The sequence below is a fragment of the Anopheles merus genome, chromosome 3R (genome assembly GCF_017562075.2).
Source record: "Anopheles merus strain MAF chromosome 3R, AmerM5.1, whole genome shotgun sequence".
In the NCBI taxonomy this organism is placed as follows: domain Eukaryota; kingdom Metazoa; phylum Arthropoda; class Insecta; order Diptera; family Culicidae; genus Anopheles; species Anopheles merus.
In genome coordinates, this window is record NC_054084.1 from 8,098,165 (window position 1) to 8,120,263 (window position 22,099).

At 47.5% G+C, this 22,099-nt stretch overlaps 3 protein-coding genes across 3 annotated transcripts in view; 2 read left to right on the plus strand and 1 right to left on the minus strand.

The window, feature by feature from the left end:
• Positions 1-37: 37 nt before the first annotated feature.
• LOC121597236 lies at positions 38-970 on the minus strand. The gene is made up of 2 exons (XM_041922843.1): positions 640-970; positions 38-576 (listed from the first exon to the last, which is right to left on the minus strand). Exons 1-2 carry the CDS (start codon positions 860-862, stop codon positions 65-67), a joined length of 735 nt encoding a protein of 244 aa, XP_041778777.1. The 5' UTR covers positions 863-970; the 3' UTR covers positions 38-64.
• A 286-nt stretch (positions 971-1,256) lies between these two features.
• On the plus strand, positions 1,257-3,282 carry LOC121597055 (secretion-regulating guanine nucleotide exchange factor). The gene is made up of 3 exons (XM_041922528.1): positions 1,257-1,328; positions 1,400-2,346; positions 2,423-3,282. The coding sequence occupies exons 1-3, from the start codon at positions 1,317-1,319 to the stop codon at positions 2,502-2,504; spliced, it is 1,041 nt and encodes a 346-aa protein (XP_041778462.1). The 5' UTR covers positions 1,257-1,316; the 3' UTR covers positions 2,505-3,282.
• A 7,825-nt stretch (positions 3,283-11,107) lies between these two features.
• The window catches only part of LOC121597016, a 49,870-nt gene continuing 38,878 nt past the window's right edge, over positions 11,108-22,099 (plus strand). Inside the window, exon 1 of the mRNA XM_041922475.1 lies at positions 11,108-11,454. The gene's annotated coding sequence lies outside the window, so the exon portion shown is untranslated. The remainder of the gene's footprint in view (positions 11,455-22,099) is intronic.

The following is a 22,099-nucleotide window of genomic DNA, read 5'->3' on the forward strand; positions in this document are numbered from 1 at the left end:
TAAAAAAACAAGAGCAAATAAAAATCGATTTCATCAAGCCTGCAGCCCTGCATATGGCATTTACTCAATCCAAACGGTTCAACAGCTCCAGCACGCTGTGCTGCAGCGTCATGATGGTTTTCTCCATTTCCCAGCGTGGCGGGACGGACAAATCTAGCTGCGTTACCGTGCTGCCGGACGAGAACATTCGCTCCGGACAGTCGGGGGCGTTCCGTTCCAGCACCATGCGTCCAATCGGGGTGGATTTGGACACACATTTCTTTAACTCCTTCGCCAGCTGTCTGGCGCTGTACGTGGACGGGGTTGAATGGTCGCTTTCGTCGTCGAGCAAGAAGTACGTTCGCCCGATCGGGTAGGCAATGATTTCATCAATTAGCAGCGTTCGAAGTGCTGAATGATCGGGCCGCTGGTCAAGCAGTGGGTTAGCGATGGATTCTTCGGTGAGCTGTTCGTGGCGCAGGAACTCTTTGCAGCTTTCTATCGTCGATGCGTCGACGAGTTCACGAGTTTGCGGTGGGATGAATAAACTTGGCAGCCAGTCTGGGTTGTGGACGTCCCACAGGGGCGCACAGTTACCTACAAACGAGGGAATTATTAAATTTTTACTTTAAATTTAACTGAATAGGGTTTATGTAGTACCTTTAATGAAATGTCGTGAGCAAATATGAAGCTGATTGATTAGCGTTGTGGTGAAATCTACGCCACAAATCCGGCACCACCAGTAGAGCCGCTTTTTCGCCAGCTTTCGCATCTGTTCGCTGGTGTAGTCCGTTGTGGGGAATGAGATGAATCGAATGCCATTTTCGTGGTTTTTCTTCGCCGTTTGCCTGTTGCTTTCGCAACTCTCAAACAAGCAAACCATTGTGAAGCATAAAATAAACACCCAAACACGATTTAAATAACTAATTAATGATATATTTGGGGAGCAACGCACTCCATTGTAGCTTTGTTTATGTTCTGTTCTTTTCTTGCAGATGTAAATAAACAAATTGAAAAGGGATCCAGAAGAAAGGGCTCACTTGGCGCACAGGCAAAAAAGGAAAAGAATAGCCTATACAGGTACGAGCCCTGAAAATGAGGGTAACAAATAGAGTAAATGTCATGTTTTAACAGATTCAGGGTAGTTTGTATTAGTAACGCCTTTAAATTTAAGAAAAAAATATAACGGGTACATTTCTAATGAGCACTTTTTACCAGATTTCGTACCAACCCCTTTTGACTAATTTGAATTTGACATTTTTGACACTTGGGCTACGCGAACCGGTAAAATCACAACACAACAACAACAACACAGCAAACATCCATAAACAGAACGCATGTACGCCTGGGTACGTATTTCGTCCGCGGGGGCAATGTATTAGCGATTCTTACACCTAATTTCGTTAAATTCATTCTCCAGGGTGCCAACAGCCATGCCCAGCTGGGACTGGGCTACGCGACGGAACAATGTGAATCCCCGCAACCATTGACCGGTGTGCCGTTTCGTGCCGTCGATATAGAATGTGTCGCTGCCGGTGGTGGCCACACGCTTGTAGCGACGGTCGACGGGAGATTGTATGCTTGCGGATGGAACAACCGAGGCCAGCTTGGTTTGGGACACGCGAATGACTGTGTCCGGTTCGAGCCCGTCGGTGAGTTCGGGTTCAAGCGACTGTTCGCAGGCTGGGACACATCGGCAGGGATACGCGCATCCGGAGACCTGTACGTATGGGGATCGAATGTGTGGCAGCAGATAGGACAAGCAGGGGTTAAAAGTATCCCTACACCCACACGGATTGAGCTACCAGAAAGTGGACCTGTGGCGAAAGTTACATTCGGTTTACAGTACATGGCGGTGCTGATGGAGAGCGGAAAGGTTTGGGTGTTGGGAAAATGTAAGTTCCTAGCCGATTACCCACTGGAAGTTGCATCGAAGCTAGCGATTCGATGTCTCTGGGATAGAAGCTCGGTCCGGGATGCGGTCAGTGGAGACAATCATTTGGTGCTGCTAGTTGGCGACCGTCGAATTGAATGCCTTGGCGACAACAAACATGGCCAATGGTTGGCTGACAATAGCATATCGGAAGACGTTACAAAGCTTGAATCTGGATGGACCCACTCGGGATGTATGACCGTGAATGGAACCGTGCATTTGTGGGGTAGAAACAATTACGGACAGCTTGGACGACCGGCACCGACTAGCAGTTGCTCAGCTCCACAAAAGCTTCAACTAGAAACGGAACAAATGGAGCTGAAAGATTTTAGTTTGGGATCCCAGCACGGTGTAGCACTGACACACGCTGGTCGTGTGTACTGTTGGGGCTGGAACGAGCATGGCAACTGTGGCACGGGAAGCACAGCGAATGTGTACGTTTATTTACAAGGCTAATTTACAGACAAAACACATATTTATTTCCACCAATTTCTTTCCTTTTTTCCACAGATTGGTTCCTACCCCGATCGACATCCCTGTGCCGGTGAGGAAGGTGATCTGTGGTGCTGGTTATACGATGGCATTCACCTAACACACATCATTCATCTCGCAATGCAATCGTTTCCATCACCCGCTAGTGCCATCGACCCATTTATTAACGGGCTGTAAACGGCAAAGAAGTGGCAATAAAAACGGGCACCATTGGAAAAATGCCAAAATAACCCACAATTAACACGCTTACGGCGAAGGAAAGCAAGGAGCACAATAGCAACATGATCCCAATGAATTGTTCCCTTTCTGTGCCTTAATAGCCCCTGAAACGCCCCTGTTTCTTGAACGAACACCACACCCCGTGCCCACATTACCGTTTTATGGTTCAACCGTCCGTGTGTTTGGCGAATTTTGGAGGAAACGGTGAGCACACACTCGCACACACACAATAGGCAAAAGAAAAGCCAATATAGCAAATATTTGGAGATTTGTTGATCACTACCACACGGGCTGGTGTATATATTAGGGGTAATAATATTTGAAAAAAACAGATGATGCCAATTTTTCAGAAAAAGCACAACAACGGGCACGCCCCCCAAAATTTGACCTGGAGGAAGGCTTGTGCATTTTCTTTCATTTTACCTTGCTGGTAAAACTAAAAGTTAGCTAACTCCTTTTTCCGTTTTTCGCCTAGAATGTACCCACTGGAAGAAGCTGGATGGTTCTGTACCTTGCTGGCTACCCGTTAGAAGGTGCTAGAAGTAGGCCTTGGAATTTTTGCATACTCCACGCAGTAACAGGTAGCGCGTACCTCTAGGGGTCACCGTGACGGGTAGGGTGTGCGAAGCGTGTTTTAAATGCCAGTGTCACGGTGCAGATCAGCATCATTCGTCTTGAGATCGTTACACGAGCAACATCATCATCTGTTTGTCGGCCACCGCTTGGCTTTCTGGTTGTGCTCGTTCAATCTGCTCGTTTGCCGATTAGATGGGCCTTGGAAGCAGTGTCGAAGCCGTGCCAGTGTGTGATATAAAGAAAAGTTTGCCGTTAGTTTGTGCAGAGCAGGAACGTCAGCAGTCCGATTTAAACCGTCAACGTGTTCAACCCGCCGCCGCAACGATGACGAATGGCACTCTATTTCAACCGCAGTACACGGAGGTGTTTTCCAGCCCCATGGCAACGAGCACCGTGCCGGCCGGTGGTAGTACCGGATACGTCGAGTACAGCACGGCCCACAGCAACCACTGGCAGACCATGGAGGCGCCTACCGTTCCGGAGACTTATCAACGGCAATCCCGCTCCCGTCAACGGCATCTGATGGTAGACTCTCGCCACCACAACTCCTTCGCCGACAGTGAAGCGGTAACGCAAGCGGCCGATGCGTGCATCAGTGATATACGCCGCGTGGAGGAAAACCTGCGCATGGAGAGCAGGATGTTGAGCGAGAACAACAACATCCCGATGGCCCGCTGCTCCACACCGAGTCCGGCGTACTGTTTCCACTGCGATCACGACCATCGGGAGCGCTGTTGCCTGTACGTTGGCGATACGGCGGAAGATGGACCGTACTATTCGCGGTGGAAGCGCGACCTGGAGAATCCGACCGTGCGGCCGCAGTACATCCCGAAGATTCCGGAGGCAGTGTCGGGTAACAGTACACCGTTCTGGTTCCCGGCCTATACGTACACCAAGCCGGAAGCGATGAAGCAGAAAATGATGGAGAAAAATCCACCACCGCCCGCCGTTTGGATGCGCCAGTTTTACTATCCGGTCGTTGGCTACGGGCACGAGTATCAGCTGATGAATCAGGCCACCGTGGAACCGCCCACACCTTACCAGCAGTATCTGCAGCAACACCAGCAGGAAGTGTACCGGTTGTACCATCAACAGCAGCAGCAGCAACAAGAGCAACGGGAATCTTGTCGACATGGCCGCGGCAAGTGTGATGGAATCGTGCCCGGAATCGTGCCTCCGTACGTTCAGCAACCGTTCCAACCAACCCAGCTACCCGATACCGTCGATTACAGCCAGCAGATACATCATCCAACGGCTTACTACTACCACGGAAGTTACTACAGCACTCCTTCCCATCCGCATCAGCATCTTCCGCAGCAGCATTACGCCACACCGATTGCATACGCACCGGTTCCAGTGTACCACGACGGGTATCTGCATCCAGCGCACTATCCCCACATCAGCTATCCGCCAGTGACGGCCATGCCACCCCGGGAACCAACACCTCCCTCACCGACCACCTCGTCCACACCGCTTTGGTTGCTGTTCTGCCAGAAGCTGTCCCGCAAGTTCCCCGATCGTAGCAAAAAGTCTTCCCCCGCCAAGGGTGGCCATCGATCGCCGAGCAAAAACTTTGCCCACCATCATATGCGCCACAATCCGACCACGGTTGGGCCGACGCTTGGAGCTCCGATCGCACCGACTACTACCGTTGCGCCGGATTACTATCCACCAAAGTACGCCACGATTGACCCGCAGATGCAGTACCATCATCACCAGCATCATCATCATCGACAGGCAGTGGCAGCGCAGACCTACGGACGAGCGGTTGGCATTACGCAGCAGGCAACGCCTTACTACGGACACGTGGCGCCTGCAACCACACCGATCAACGATGTCGCGATGTACTACGTGCAACCAGCAACAGTTAACGCTTAACGGGAATAAGGAGTTTTTACTGTATTATTGACAAAGAGCTAGAGGCTTTCTGATCATGTTTTAAGTATTTAGAGATATTATTAAACTATTGTGATTGGGGCTAATTTATGTAAAACAATTTTGTAACACAAAAAATGGACAAACGTAATAAAACGAATGAAGGGTAAATCATATGAGTTTTTTTTCTTCTAGTGGATAATTTGTCTCGGGCTACAGAGTGCGTAAAGGCAATGTAATTCTCAGTTGGTTCTTAAATTTAAGTGAAATATCAAGAGAAGCTGTTTACCGAACTCATACCCTTTTTAGAATTGGACTGGTCATGGAACTGATCGCTAGTCATCTAGACAATTCTAGATAACTTTGCTCGGAATCAGTTATCAGAATCAGTACAGCCTGAACTCATACTCCTGGAATTTAGTGAGAAACTATACCGGTCCTAAAACTAATCTCAAGCCCCATACAGATCTTAGACTTGGTCCTGAACCTACCACATTCCTGGAAGTCGTTCAGAACCGATGCCGATAATCCCAAACCAACAATGGTCCTGAAAAATATTCTGAATCCATTCCATCCATTCTGAATCTGAATGGAATTGAGTCTGAACCTATAACGGTGTAGGATTGGATTTCAAACCGATATTGGTTATCGATACTTATTCCATACTAATTGATACTGACCTTATAAACCATGGAATTCAAAAGAACCCACATATGTCCTCAAACCGATGAAGATCTCATTTCGCTTCTGGAACAGGTACCGAACGTCCCGCAATTAATCCTGGAATTAATCCCGAACCGATACCGTTTCTGAAGCTGATCCCAAACCCCATACAGATCTTAGATCTGGAAGGGGTTCGAAAGCGATGCACTAAAACTAATCCCAAACTAACCCTGATTCTGGAACTAATCTCAACAGCACACCGGCTCTGAAACTGATTCTGAACTCATATCGGTCCTGAAACCCGTAAAGAACTCATTTCGGTTCTGGCACTGGTACCGAACCGATGTCATCTACTAGAACTATTCCCCAGCCCATGCCAGTCCTAGAACGGATCACGAACCCTTACCGTTCCTAAAGCTGATCGTTCATGAAATTCATCAGTTCAGGGAGCTAGCTATAATCCGTACTGGTCCTGGAACTGTCCCAGATCTCATGTGAGCCCTGAAATAGAAACATTTTTATTGTGGAATCGATACAGTACCTACTCCAACCCAGAACTGATAAGGCAGGTCCATACAGGTCCATGAACCATTCCTTGGAACAGTTTGTTTGAGAAATTCGCCTTATCCGAGTAGGCAGGGAGAAACAAACTATTCTTCTTCGTTTGGCTCAACAATCGTTGTCGGTCAAGGCCTGCCTGCCTGTACCACTTGTGGGCTTGGCTTTCAGTGACTTTTGGATTCTCCCCCATATAGCAGGATAGTCAAGTCCTACACGTATGGCGGCACGGTCCATTCGGGGCTTGAGCCCATGACGGGCATGTTGTTAAGTCGTACGAGGCCGGCCTCGGGAGAAACAAACAGGCTAAAATTTGTATTATAGATTTTTTCCACATTCATTCATTTCAATAGGACTCAGCTCCTCCTCAGACGGGTCGATACAGCATTATAATGAATTTGAAATGGAAGTTATTTTATCTGAATCGGAAAATTGGCATGAACTCTGACCCTCTCCTGGCTTATCCCGCCCTGCGCTGTCAGGTGGATAAAGGTGTGCTTTAATTGGAAAATAAATTCACCTTTCCTTCACCGTCTACCCTTCTCCAGCTAGCACATTACCATACTAAAGCATGGCCTGCTCTGTTCACACACACACGCCGCTCACAGGAAAGAATGTTAATTTTTTGTTTTTGCACCCAACAATCGGCCGTTACCGACCGGTATCTGTTTTTGTTGCCAATTGGCCAAACGAAAACGCGCTTCAATCGGTAGGCAGATCGGTGGGCAAAACAAAACTGGACAGCATAAACCCGTACCAGGGATTTTGGGAGCTTTAAGAGAATGCATCCAATGGGGGGAGGGGGGAGAGGGGGGGGTGAAGCGGGTAGTAACACAGGAACACTGGTCCTGGCAAAATCAAAACCTTTTGAATTCGAAAACCCAACCTAACTACTGGGCTGGAATTCGTTTTTTAAAGCGTTTTTTTGTATGTTGATTTCCAGTTCAATGTATTTATTTATGTAGCATGTAGTTTCGGTTTCTTTTTTTTTCGTTCGTGAAATTGTGCACACGGTTGTACCGTACCTCTAGGGTACGAGCCCCCAACCGACCGAAAGGTTCACAATCAATTGAGTTCGCTTTCCGGGTGAATAGCTATCGGCCCCCCCTGCTCCAGTTGGGTTTGATGTGTTTTAATTGATAACCTGCTGCAACTTCGTAAAACATGACGAATGATGGGGTACATGTGCGTTGTTTTTTTGTGGTTGTTTTTGGTCAGTCGGTCTGGACTGGAAAAATCCCAATTCCAAAGGATTTGTTTTGCTAGTTTCTGGCCACTCATCGCCCAAAGTCACACACTCCTAGCTCGCAATTCTGTTTGTTTTTTTTTCGGGTCGGTTAATAGAATTAGGTCGAAATCGATTTTCGTTGCAGATTTGGGATGCGCACATTTGGCGTAATCGCCACTCTTTGAGAAGGGCGATTAGATGGCCGATGATTCTGCTCTAATTACGAAATCATTCCGTTCCGTAGTCCCATTATTTGGGTGTTTGCTTTAAGGTTTTGTTTCTTGCGGCAGAATTGCGTGAGGGAATTTTTAAATCTTTTTTTTTGCTACATTAAAAAAAGAAACAAAAAAAAAATACCGTAGGCAGTGTTTTACAGCTGTTACCGAAAACAAAACAAAAAAACGGGTCATCAGAATTAATTAGCAATGTTATTTCCGTTTTTCGTAATTGCTTCTTGGTTTCTGAGTGTGTGTGTGTGTGTCTGGGAATTTATGGGCAGGAAAAACGAGCCGTTTGTTTTCGGTGGAATTAAATTTACTACCGATTTTATGGTTCCCCGTAAACAATTGTGTGAAATCTTCGCACAAATGTTCCTTAAACACAGATGGTACCAAAAGTTGTGTTGATCTCGTTTTGATGACATGACGCCGATGACTATGATGATACTTTGAAACAGTTCAGGTCACGTTGTTAGGACGTTCGTCATCACCAGTGTACAAGGGGAGCGTCCCAGTCAATGTCTACTAAGATAGTTACTATCTTCTTCCGATGTCTACTATGATAATTTTGATCTACAAACTTGTCTATCAGGGTATGTCAAGTGTTGGGACCTCAAATTACCCCAATTCTTCATACAAGAACTCCAGACGCAAGATAAATTCGTCCCAAAGTCTAATTCCTTCACATTAAAGCTGTCCAAGGAAATGCTCCAGCATCTAAAACCACGAGGCGTTCAATCTCGACGAATCTTGGTGATTATCGGACGTCAAGCAATCGGTTCCGTCATTACCCTTAAAGCCTTCCGAGAAAACAGCATTCCGAGGGCGGTCGAATGCCTCTGCGAGTCCATTGGCATCGCAGATTTAGAATTCCTTCACCCCTTTCTGCTTTACTTCCTTCTTCGCTCATTGGAAAACACTTCCACTGTCCGTCTAAGGAAGGAAGGACTCCGTCCGCATAGTTACCTATCTTTACCATTTTCTCTCATCAGCGTCCGGGGGGTTTTCCACGTCCACCTTACGTCCCTCGCATGCCCGTCCCGATAAAAGTGAAATTAATTCACGTTGGGCTCTCTAATTATTCCGATTTCCTTCTCCGATTCCTGCATATTCCGAGCGGAGCATTATCGGCCGTCGAGGCGTATCGGAAGATATTTCCAATCAGATATTTCCCGGGTAAGAGACTGTTTTGAGATCGTGAACATTCTTACGGCAATCATGATGCAAAAGAAAACAAAGGAAACCCGACGATTAAAATCGAAAGGTCTGTGCAATTCGGTCCGAACTGGGATGAGGGAGGATTTTAATCGAGAAAGAAAAAAAAATCCCCAACAAACAAATAACGCAACAATGAGTGGTCACCATCCCTTGGAATGGCAGCTCATTGTTTAGTTGCGTTCTGTTTGCATCTCTTCCGGGAGTCGTTTTTTGTTTTGCTTGTTGTATTAATCCAAACCATCAAACTTTTATGAGACTCATTTGAATTTCTTTCAAATGGAAATGCAACGAACGAACAGGCGGAATAATACGAAATTTTCTATTGGCAAGTGGTTTTGCGTTTATTTTTTCTGCTTCTTCTGCTGCTGCTGTCCGAGATTCTGTCCATCGGCCGTTGGGTCTGCTGTCTGTCTGTCTAGTCTAGTCCCATTGGGGAGGTGGGAAGGTGGTGCGATGCTAACGACCCGTTGATCCACTCGCCATTGATTCGGAGCGTCTTTCACATCGTCCTGCACTAGGGGTCGTTAATTTGTCCGTTTACTTATTCATGCCATAAGAAACCGTCTCTCGATTGAGGGGATGTTTTTGTTTTTCTGTTCATATATTTAGTCGCATCCTTCCCCTTGCATCATTGCTTTTCAATTAACAATTATTAAGCACAATTAGCGGAGGGTGGCATCTCGATGAGGGTGTGTGTGTGTGTGTGTGGGGGTGATGATTTATTCAGCAGCAGTCTCTTATGATTTCCCGGGAAACAGTGTTAATGGAGTGTTGCAACGATTATGGTGGTCATTTATCTGAGTTATTGATTTTTCAAATAAAATGTAACCGTCCAAAACACGTGCTAAGTTCAAACAATTTAAACTGTTCTTAACGTTCCGTAACTCTACTTTGTTCTAGTGACAGTTTCTTTAATGAATCGCACGCACTTACAGCACTGCAATGCACCCTCCTAATCGTTTACCGGCACACTGGCACACGGGATCATGTGCTAATGGACCGCTAATGAGACACTAAGCCATGGTTCAGCGTGCCCCATTGAACGCTTATCGGCGTCACTGTCCCGCTAAGCATCCACCTCCCACCAAGAATTTCAATTAGCATAATAGCGACCGATGGGAAGTGGAGCGGGTCGGCCCATCCGGCCCATCCTACATTGTGAACGTGCCCTGCCACAGCCCGGAAGCAAACCTTGCAACACGGACTTCCTTTTTATCTTGCCGCGGTTGACAGCGCTTCCCGTTTGAAGCTGTGTGTCTGTATGTGTGTGTGTGTTAGTGCTGTCCCAAAATGAAAACTGTCAACCGCCTCCCGCCTCGTGGCCTACAAAGCGAGCCGGAGCCGGGAAACGGTTTCAGTAGTACAGGAAATTGAATCGGGTACATCATTTCCGGGGGTGTTTCTACGCGCGAAAAAGGTAACAAAAATGCGTACGAACACACACGCGTATCAATTGAATTGAAATCGGTTGGCTTTTCCGGCCTAGTTTTTCCCCCGATTTCACTTAGCAGCGTGGCAGCAAAGCAAGCCAGGCGAGTTTGTAAGCCTGTCATTGTCACCTACGCGGGCATATGGTCATTGGAGCGGTTGAAGCACTATGCATAAATCATGCAACGTTTGGGAGGACGTTGGGAGACGCAACCGTGCCTCTGCGTACGTGGGCAGTCGAGTTTCTTGTGAATGAAACCCGTCCAAACGAAGGAAAAGGGGGTACGAAAAACTCTCTCTCACGCTCTTGTGCCGGCGTTAGTCGCCTCAATTTCCCCTTTTGCGCAAACGCACCGAAATGCCGCGTGGTCAGCCGGTACGCCGTGTGGCCCGCGGTACTTTCCGTCTAGCTTTACCTCTCCCCGCGGTACGGAACATATGGTTTTACATCAACAAAGCCCGACATACCGGGACTAGCAAAATCCTGCCGGGAGAGCGGCAGCGTCCTTTGGGAAAATGGACGCGCTCTCTCTCTCTCTCTCTTCATCTCTCACAAAAAGTTCTGCCACCTGTTCCACATTGTAGTGGTGTCCTTTTCGCGCAGCAGCACAGACGATATGTTTCATCCCCTTTCCGTTGCTTTTCCCCTCACGAAAGTCGCTCTCTCGAAAATGTTCCGATCCTAGTTGGCAGAGCAAATCCTTGCCCATGTGGGAACTGGATGATAATGGTTCATCTGTTCGTCGTTTGTTTCGTTTAGTCGTTCTGTGGCAATCGTCGCTAGTAGATGTCGGTTGCGAGGAAGTGCTCTCCGGAACTCGAGACCGTTTTGTCGCGTGTGTTTAAGGACATTAGAACAAAACACAGTGAGTGGACTTGCCTTTGGTTGGAGCTGTTGTAGTGTAGTGAGCGTACTGGACGAATGGAAACAATCCCGCACCCGTTGCTGAGCACAGAATCACGCCGAAAATGGTAAAGAATTTCTGGCACAGGCTACTTTGATTCTCCGAAGCGAAATTACTTCCCCGGAAGGCGCTCCCGGCTGTACCCGTTGTGTGTGCCGAAAGGTAAGCATTTCAGGATAATTGCATCGAGCTTGTGGTGTGCAGCAGTCTTTCCGGGAAGACTTGTAGCTAGGAGTGATTGGAAGATTTTACCGATAAGCTGTTTGCCGCAGACTCAGGGCACTGCCGTGCACCAACAACCACACAATGCCCTGGCCCTGGACATACCGGACTGCATGCGAGAATTGTGAGCGACTTGGGAAATATTTACCCCGAGCGTAATCAATTTCGCATCGACTGGTACGGGTTGTGGTGGCTGGATGGACATCGGTTCTTTGCTGTGTACTGCAAGGTGGTGCATGGGGTGTGTGCAATTGCAAACAGGAGGCACCCGAACGGGAGGAAATGGTTGCTGTAAAGTGGCTGCTCTCGGCTCTTATTGATGCCCCAAGTGCTCCATCGCGCGGTGCGGGCAGGAGAATGTCCAATTACTTCACGGAGCAATACCCACTGGATTTGTGAGGGCTGAGGGCCGAGGTTTTGTGTGGTGCATTTGTACGGCACCAGCACGGTAGCGCAGGGCACGGTAGAATGAAACGTCAAAGCGAAATGACACAAATTAAGGACACACAGCGCTGACGATTCCAAGGGTGTCCTTGATGGATCACTTGGAAACGAGCAAATTGGCATGTTGACAGGATGTGGCCGGTGGGTGAAAAATACGTGAATTGGCTTTGATTTTTGCACCGCTTTTGGGGTTGGGAGGCGATGATCCCAAGCAGTGTGCGCTGGTAATGGTGTCATTAGTACTTTCGAGTGGAAATGGTTATTTCACAGAGGGTTTGCACATGTTCGGAAATGATTTGTAACTCTGCTCTGTGCTTCAAGTCCAAAGATAGTCCATATGCTCTCTATAATCCTGAAGATTAGGGCTTTACACTATAATTTCTGAGTGCATTCTCCGGCTTGAGTCTGTCAAAAATCCATCGTTCGATCCGAAACCAACGGCAAACTTGCATGGTGCACTACCAACATCCGACGGTTTCTATCAATACCGGACCAGACACATCGGAAGTAACCTTCCCTAGGCTCCAAAACATTCCAACAGCATCGTACCGAAGTCTACGGTGTACGGAAGACATCGCCGGAACCGTCCCGTGTACTCTGTTTGTCTGTCAAAACTGGTAAAATGCATATATACTGTTCAATTTAATTTTCTTCTCCAAACATTGCCCACATTGCTGGGAAAAGGGAGGGGGGCCGTCGCAGTTCACAACCGTGGGTCAGGGGTTATAAATCAAAATCGAACGTCGAGCATTGAAGGTTCCGTTTGCGAATGGGATTTCGGTGGTGCATGCAACGTGCTTCGTTCGTACGTACCGGGCTGTTTTTTCGTACTGCTTCTTCAAACGAATGCTTTTCCGTTCCGTTCGCACGAGCGTGCCTGTTCTGCCAGCTCCCGCACGAGGTTGGGGCTGGGAGATTTTGTTTACTCAAACTCATCTTCTTCTACCGGCCTGAAAACTGCCGTCCATGTCACACTTAGGATTACGCTCTTTTTTTTGTTGTTAGCAGTAGCGCGACCAGGAACGATGCCCGCACGACCAGATCCAGACAGTTCCTGAACGCTCGAAGTTTTAGTCGCTTATCGTCGAAATGCCGGCTGTGCCGGGATGACATTGTTGGCGTGTCCGGAGTGTGTCGCCCTTTCGATGATGGACGCTGTTGGCGTTGCTGAGCTTGTGAGTGCGTGCTGGGCTCACATATTGGGGGGGGTGTGGAGAGTCTTTTTTTCTCTTTCTCCTTTTGTCTGTACTGTTTCCAGCGGGCGATGGGGACGCACTATGATTAAGTCGCTTGTCGTGTAGAGTATCCCGCTGGAAAGGATTGACGTGTGCGTTGTCCACTGGTCATTGGGTTGTTGCCGCTAGACTAGAGCGCACAGGCGTAGTAGGGAGGAGTAGTAGGTTTCCGGCTTCCGGGATATCGTTATTGAGCACACTCTGGCACGTCGAGCTATTCTTTTTGTTGGCGTTGTCATCATCCGTCATACATTTCAGACGAAGCTCAACTTCAGAGCGCCGCAATTGGGATTCTCGCTTTCGGTTGTTTTGGTGGGTAGTGGTAGAGCATGAGATTTAGTTGCGTTTTCTTTGGATTTGCAGGCAATAAGTGGACATCACCGATTGAGTATAGAAAGTTTGGTGGTTGTGTGAGAAAAATCATAACCGTCCAATCGCTGGTTCCACCAAAAAATTTATGTCCAGATTTTTAGACCAAGATTAGAGCGATTGGGTTTCGGACTCTGTATTGCTACCGCCCGTTATTGCCTTGCTGCTCCAGAATTTCTGGTGATGGGAGATGGGGACATTGGGAGCCGTAAATCATGCTGTAAATGCCACCAAACTCTCGCGGGTTGATATTGGTCCTGCTGTTTCGGACTAACCATTCGGCAGAACCTTCAGAATCCCCTTTTGCAATCTCAGTTTAATCCATTCATTTCGATTCTGTACCGGGTGTCCGGAAGGTTCCGCCGGGACGGCGTAGTTATAGCTTGCTTTGGGTGTGGGGATTTGCTGGGGGAGAGTAACATTTTGGGACGGGATAGGATTACGCCCCCCCGCTGCTGCTATGTGCTCCTGAAAAAGGTCTTCCGGAATTGGAATCGATTGGAGGAGGAGGAGGAGGAGGTCGTTTGCAGTTTATTCATTCGTTTGTCACATTTCGACATCGATTGCAAAGTATTGTGACCATCGTGTTGTGGCGCGCGCGGTATTAAATTGTTCCGTTTCGGGAGAAGCAATCCCGTTTGTTGGAGCGCGATTGGACGATGGCGGAAGGATATTGTTGTTCCACAAATATTTGTTCCACACAAAGAGCCAAAAAAAGCGAAACCAACAATGGCACTTTGGTCAACAGGATATTTGAATAGATAGACAATAGGACAATCCCTTTTATGAGCTTTAGAATGGTTCTAAATATTGCTTCGTTGGACACTGACCGGGAGTTTTTAGTAGCCAGCGGACACCGATGTGCATTTATTGGAAACCTCTTTTATGAGATTGAGATCCTACGGTGGTAATTGACTATACACAGACCATTTTACACAAATCTATAAAGTTGATGACCCATACGAATGACAACCTAGTGGGTGCGAAGTGATTCCGATTATTGTAGTTCCGATTATGGATATTTTTTGAATTTCGTAGACACCAACATATGTCCAAAAGAGTGATTTTATGAAGAAGAATGTATTACTCAATGTAATAATCCTAGATGTAATGTGTACAACAGCTTTAATGGTGCAATGGGAGACACTTCTACACCGACAAACACCACTTCTGGAACAATAAATTCTAAGCGTTCTTCGTGTTCAATCGAACGATAACACAACTGGGAACCTCACCAGAAGCATACGATAACGATTTCGGGTGGGTCCAGTTATTGCCGCCCATTCAATGTGACAGCATCCGACCAAAGCCACCGATCGTCTACATGGGGGCGACTAGTTAGGATCGCCAAAACCCACACACAATCCAAGTACATTGCCGTATTCCGGAAGCCCGACGGCCAGGAGCCTGTGTTTGCTTGCTGTTGCGTTCCGAAACGTAACAATGTAATCCCTCGAAGCTATAAATAATCTCCCATTGTAGTAGGCCCACATGTCGCAGTCACTGTTTTCCGTTTGCATGAGCAGATTATGGGAACCGATCGGAGTTGCGTCGGGATTACATCTTCCAGCAGCATGTTTTTGATAACTGTACCGATAAACTGCACTCTGAGTCAGCCTACAGTGCCTGGAGCAATTTTTGTAGACGGAGCCGGTTTCGATGGTTGTGCAAAAGCTCGACTGGACTTGGCTGTGTGTGTGTGTGTTTAGTTGATGATGTGAACAAAGTGTTACAGTTACCTCAAGCCTAACCTCAGAGCTTTCCGGACCAGGCAGTCGTCTCGTGTTTCTTGTCGTTCGAGTAGGCTTGTTTTCGTCTTGTTGTGCACAACGATTTAGAGTTGTAGTTAAGAAATAGCTACTGTTTAACACGTTCGTCTGACAGGCATTTGGAGCAGCAGAATCACATGTTGCCCACGCTAGAGCGCTCTCGTGTGTGTTGTTCAGGCACGTGTCTGGTAGGACACCTTTGTGTGGGGCCCCGTTCTTTCACATTCACTCATTAGATTTATGCATACGAAATATCACTCGATTGTGGAGCAGCTGGATGGGAGGAAAATTACACCCTGTCCCGAAGGCAATGCAAATTGTTGTTGGTGCCATATCGAGCTACTCCCGGGCACATCATTCCTTTGGTTGCTGCACCTGACACACACACACATACACCGGTGCTAAGATTCCAACGTATCAACGTCATTTATTACTTAAGGATGACTGGCAGTCGGGACAGGACGTCGTCGCCAGTGGCTGTCCATGTAGCCGTGGGGGAGAGGGATGTTAGAGGATCTGGCTTAACCCATCCGGTGCATCCTACCATCGCTTTTTGTTTCCCACAGTGGTGGCGCGTTGGCGTGGTGTTGTGTGGGAGATTTATGATTTTTTCTTCCGGTTTGCGAAAGGAAATAGCCGAATGTCCTGGTGTTTCCTGGCGTTGGAAATAGCGGCGGTGGAGTTTGCCGTAACCGAATGCATTCACAATGGGCGGCTAGACTGTGTACGATGGTACATGAGGGGACATGAGTAAAATGGGACTCGACACGGAACAAGGGAAAGGTAAAACTATTTTACATATTACTCCAACCGCTAGGTACCACCAGTAGTAGCGTCCCGGTGCATCCCAGCCGGCAGATCCCGGGGAAACGGTGGTGGTGGTACAGCGATGTATGCTAGCGTCAAGCACCGAAAGCTAACATTTGGGTCTTGGTTTTCCCAAAATTTTCGCTTTTGTATCAACGTTTTCGACTGACAGTTTTTAGTTCTGCGTTCCATTCAGCTCAAGCGCTGCTCTCATTCATTCATTCATTCATTCGGTTTCCGCCGGTGTTATGAGGAGGGGAGGAAACGCGGTTGCACGGTGGTGCAGTGTACTCTCCAATCTTTGGCTCCAATGCATGGCTGGGTTGCTGTTCGGTGTCAGATTACGAGCTTCCGCTTGTTTCCGCCTGTGCCTGGCGTCATCATATGAATAAATATTCGTAATGACTGCACACTACATACATATATGCGCAGCATTCTCCTGTCACCCGAAAAAGCCACCCACAGCCGAAACAAGGGATGGTAAACCGGGTACCTTTCCTGTGGAAAGCCAAAAAACGTGTGCGACGAAATGTATTTCGCAGAGCGAGGGCAGGCTTTAGAAGCTTTTTCGGAAGCGTTGGGAGCGGAACCCGGAAGCGTACAAATACAGAATACACCCAAATAAATCCCTAAAACCTCCTTCTTCTCTTTCCTACAACACAACGGTGGAAATGGTTTTTGATGATTTGATGCAACGGAAAACCCCCTTTCGGTGTGGGGGATGGATGGTTATCATTATGCATTTCTTGAATTGAATGGAAATTCTCTTTTGATAATCAGTTTGAAGTGCAGCGTGGGACGTTGCGGGGGGAGGTGATGAAGATGATGAATTAAAATTTTAATAAACGTCCCACACTGAACGTTCTCCTAAAATAGTCCCCAAACGCCATATGATATCTTGTGTGTGTGTATATGTATCTGAATTATGATATTCCCTTTGGGGCCTTTATCATCCGACAACAACAAACCCCAAACCATCATCTGACATTTGGTCGGGCTTTCTGTCAGTATCCTCCCCTTTTCATTGCGACCGGAATCATCTCCTGGGAAATCTGCCTACTGGCGGAGTCTAATCCGTCAAACGAATATCACACAAAACCTGCTCGAGAGAGAGAGAGAGAGAGAGAGAGAGAGAGAGAGAGAGAGAGAGAGAGAGAGAGAGAGCGGCATAAGCCCAAGCGAGTCAACACGCTCGAAAGTAGCAAGGAAAGTAGAAATGAAGTAGCCTTCTACTTCCCGTTCTACTTTTGTTGCTTAAAATCAGAAGAATGTAGAACATCTGGGTTCCAGGAAAGAGCAAAAAAATGAGTTCTCTCGTGTACACCCCACACACACGCACGCGACGACTCACTCTCACGCGTACTCTTGTTCTACGCCCCTCCTCCTTCTCACTCGCCCCACAGATCTATTTTTAGAACATCATTCACTTCCATCGACGGCGGTCGATGTGACGATGTGTGTCGTCGCGTGTGTGTTGTCGATTTGGTCAGAAAAACTTTTTTCTTCAGACCAAATATCTCTGACTTGGAGCGTCGGCGTTCCGATTGAACCATCGCGACTTTGATCAGTGCGCGCGGTTAAAACGACCTTTTGTATTATGTTGTATGTAGCGTGCGCGCCAAAATTGTAAGAGTGCGCGGAGAGTGAATGTGGTTTTTTGGGGGTGGGGGAATGAGATACAGAGACAAATTTCGCTACACATTAACACATACATTCTCACTGCACGGGTTGAACTGCGAATACTCAGTTCTGAGAGAATATGGTCGAGCGCTCGCGCATGAGTGCAAGCAAGCGCGGAATAGAGGATAGAGGGAGACAAACGATTATTTTGCTCCAAGCTTTCTACTTTTGTCCCGTTGGGAGCCGCCGTGTGACGCCTTGCTCCGTTCGCATATTATAATTCCACAATTCAGCAGAGCCTATCGGTTGTACTCACCTATGCGGTTTGTGAGGACCGACTTATGGCATTGGTAGGATATTTTAACTCCACTTTTTTTCGTCGACGACGACGTTCTTATTTCGCTCCACGCAACATGTTCACCTCCACGGGTTTTTTTTTGCCCCCACTGGCAAGATCTCCAAAGACGACGGATCGAAGTTCATAAAAACGGCTTAGGGTTTATTTTGATAAGATATTACGTTTCGATCTCGAAATGATAATCCTCTAGCACTGTTTCTGCCCCGTCAGCGGAACGGGGTTTGACACTGTACAACGGTGGGAATGCAAGATACCTTAGGAAGGCTGTGTTCCCTCAAAGCACACACTCACACGCAGCAGTTTGCCGTATGTTTGCCGCTGTGTAGTGGAGCAAGGAACGCTAAATTTAGTCTCGAGTTGTGACGGTTCTCGTCGGGCTGTCCCGGAACAGTGAGCTGTGCAAAGCACGTGTGTGTATCTGAGTGCCTTACAAAACCACCAAGCGAGCGGTACACAGTCGAGTTTTGGTTGTCCTTTATCGGTGTTCTTGTCGGTGGTGTTTTAGTCACCCGTGCGCCATAAGCTAAAAAGAGCTGTAGCAAGATCTCCTTGCTACAATCCCGGTAATTCCTTGGGCAAACAGATGGGGCACAGGGATGGGTCGTCGCGTCTGCGGTTGGTACGTGTATGTTGCCATCGATTATAGCGACGTTCTTAGTGGGCTCCTGTTGTACGGCGGGTGTGTAGGGTGTACGGTGGCGAAGACACTTTACTTCCATTTTACCCTTTTTACAGTCTCTCTCCCCGTGCTCGTTTTTTTACAGTCTCTCTATTGCGCCCAGATTGTACCTGGAAGTACGCCAAGTGGAACCTTAGCTAACGATCGGGATGGAAAGAAGCAACAAAAAAACAGCACGGATATTGCAAATATCATCGCCATCGTATCGCTACTACATAGAGTCATCGATGAGAGACCTTTTCCCCCGTCCCAACGCTAGACACAGGGGGGCATGGGTTCAAAGTTCCGAAGTTGGTGGATAGGCTGTGAAACTCCTCGAATATCCTTTTTATGTTGGGAACTCTTGGTGCACTAAACCCAACAGAGAGAAGAAGAGAGAGAGAGAGAGGTAGTATGTTGAAGTGTACTAGTTGGAGACGCGGATGAAGTTACGCTACACAGTTCAGTTAATTTCTTCGTCACGGCAAAACCGAAGCTCCGGGATATACGGTACGGTTCACTGAAGCCGTGGGAAATAGAGGCATGCATGGCAATAGCTTCCCACTGCTTGCTTGCCCGCACGATTACAACCTTACGTTTCTGCCCATTTGAAGGTTTTTGCTTCGACGGATTCGATCGGCTGTGTGGAAAGTGCACACTAGGGACAGCGACCCCATAACGTTACCGAGAGGTAGCGGCATTGATTTGGAAGGAGCTAGTTGGCGTTCAGGGGGCGAAGGTTGTAGGCGGGAAAGATCATCCAAGCGTGTGCTCATGTGGGTGGGAAAATGTGGGAGATTATTAGAGTTTGAGCTTATCCAGGAAAAAGGGGCATCCCTTGTGGGTGTGTGTGAGGTTGGTATTTAGTGGAATGCTTCTTGCATTAATAAATTTCCACCAATTTCAATCGATGAGAGTGAGGCTTGTTGTAACTATTCCATGTACCATTATAACATGCTACATGATGGTTTTGGGTTGCAGAATAGTTAGAGGATTTGTGGGCAACGTTTTTGCAGCATTTTCGTGCATCTTTTTACCCGTATGAGCTTTAACAGAAGCACAAGCGATAGAAGTTTGAATTTCAAGAAGAAGCTTGTATCCTACAGGTAGAGACGTAATACATGGTTGTAAGCAAGTTTTCTGGAACATAGTTTTACCAAGTAAGAAGCAAGTACATCTCATGGAAATTTGCTGTTTTGCTCCAACAACTTTCCAAACATTGCTCAGAGCTCAGAGCTACTAACCCTAGAAACGTTTTTGTTCGACAACAAATTACGCACACACTGCAAAATGTGCACTAATTGGTAACACACGCGTCCCACAAAAAGAATAGCATTCCTTCTTAATTTTTCATCTCCTGGCAGCGAGCAGCATACGCAGCAGTATAATCCTCTTATCGTTTATCTCCACCTCGGAAGATGCCAGGATACATTCTTTTTTTTTCCTGCAGCAAGTTCAACTTCCCGGGAATATTTTTTGGGACGATGTGGAGGAATGTTCTTCAAGTTTCTTCAATTTCAGCATTCCAAAATCTTATTAACTGCCTAATAACACCGCAAAGGCGTTACAGCTCCATTAGCCATTCCCTACCCACTAAGCCCGCGTCGTTTAGCAACGGGCAGGGGAGCGATTTGGAAAGCATCAAACGCACGGATACGAAAAATATGTCATTTCCACAAGGCGGCCGGCATCATACGGGCGTTTGGCAAATCCTCTCCACCCGCTCTGCGGATTGCTTTCCCTTTCGTCAGCTCATTTTTGTTTTGCTCCGCAACTTTGCTCGTTTCCTTCTCAGGAGAGTAGACTAGTATAGACCGGAGTGACGGAGGATGAGCAGCAGGAAGAAAAAAAAAATCCACAACCACACAACATTACAAAACCCTCATTTGATGCCCAACCAAATGAGCAACGATAAAGGCGTCCAATAATATCCTGACGAGCGGTTGGTTTGTGTGTCTATGGATAAAAGGACAGTGAAACAAACAGACGAACGAACAAAAAAAAACTGCAAAGAGAGATTTTTTCCCTCCCTTTTTTCATCCCAGCAATAATAAACTTCTCGTCAGTCCAGACGGCGTGCGCGCGGGCAGCATCCAGCCACTGCCGGTGACTAAGCTCGCTCTAGGTCTCTTTAATGTTTTTTGGGGTAAAAATGCTGCTGCCACCCATTATCGCTGCTCATGATGCCATGATACACTTTCGCCACTGTGTTTGCCTTCCGCTTCCGGCTGCCACGGCGAGTACCGAGCCCGACACCCCCAGGCCCAGCTGCCTAGACACACCACCAACCCAGCGCACAATGTTTGTCAGTGCCACGCTGACACGCTGTCATTCTTTGTTGTCTGTAAATGATAAATTTTCGCCGGGTCTGAGAGTTCTTTTTTTGCCGACCCCTCTTTTCTTCGACTCGTTTACACATATCTTCTCCGTCTCCCGTTGCCTGTGGGTTTTCACAGTGGTAGGTGTGGTAGTCGGGCTCCCGATTTGGAGGATGAGTGAGTGACAGGAACCGGAACGCAACCTTAGTTTCTTGGGAAATTTTGGGGAAGAGTAAATGAGGTGGAAAGTATTTTGTGGAAACCCCTTTTTACTTTGTACTTGTGTGCGCGTACACGGTGGGAGATTATTACGAGGAGTAAATTTTGGCGATGGCAGCTGGAAGCTACTGCTCGGGAATGCGATGGACCTGATGCCTGAGGCACTGTACCAGAGTGGTACACCCCGGGAATGAATGTCAATCAATCAAACCGCCTTTATGATTTTACGTCACACTCTGGCTTCATCCGGCCAAGGGGAGTGGTCGCTTAAATCCTAATTGAAAGTGACTTCAAAATGTTTCGCCAGCGTTTGTTTACATGTCGGTGGGATCCTAAATTCCACACTAATGGTGTGCTTCCGATGCCGTCTACTCTCCAGCTCGTGAGAAGCACAGTTTTATAAATCCGAAAGCGAAAGAAAATAATTGGATGAAGCCCTGACATCGCCAGGAGTTGTGAAATTGACTTCCGGTCGGAATGAAGACTCCTCCCGGAGCGAATCCACAATAGGCAGGCCGAAAGAAATTAACTCATCGATATAATCTTGGTGCGCAACGGCTGGGCTGTGCCTTATCTATCGCTGGTGCAAAACGATGCTCACTACTAGAGATATCGGTTTACGCGCTATTTCGGTATATTTTTCTTCACTCAGGGGCAATGATGGGACTATAAAACCGTGTCGTACGGTCGATACGAACGGAACTGAAGCGCAAACAACCGTACTCTAGCAGCAGTGGCATCACCAGTTTCCTACTTCCTTAAATGCGTATGTTGCCGGCAGCTCCTGC

Bases quoted from the DNA above. Each gene is read 5' to 3' on its own strand.
- LOC121597236 (XM_041922843.1), bottom strand. From the start codon at position 862: ATGGTTTGCTTGTTTGAGAGTTGCGAAAGCAACAGGCAAACGGCGAAG. The intron at 577-639 runs GTACTACATAAA...CCTCGTTTGTAG, and splicing joins CTCACGACATTTCATTAAAG to GTAACTGTGCGCCCCTGTGG.
- LOC121597055 (XM_041922528.1), top strand. The intron at 2,347-2,422 runs GTACGTTTATTT...TTTTTTCCACAG, and splicing joins ACGGGAAGCACAGCGAATGT to ATTGGTTCCTACCCCGATCG.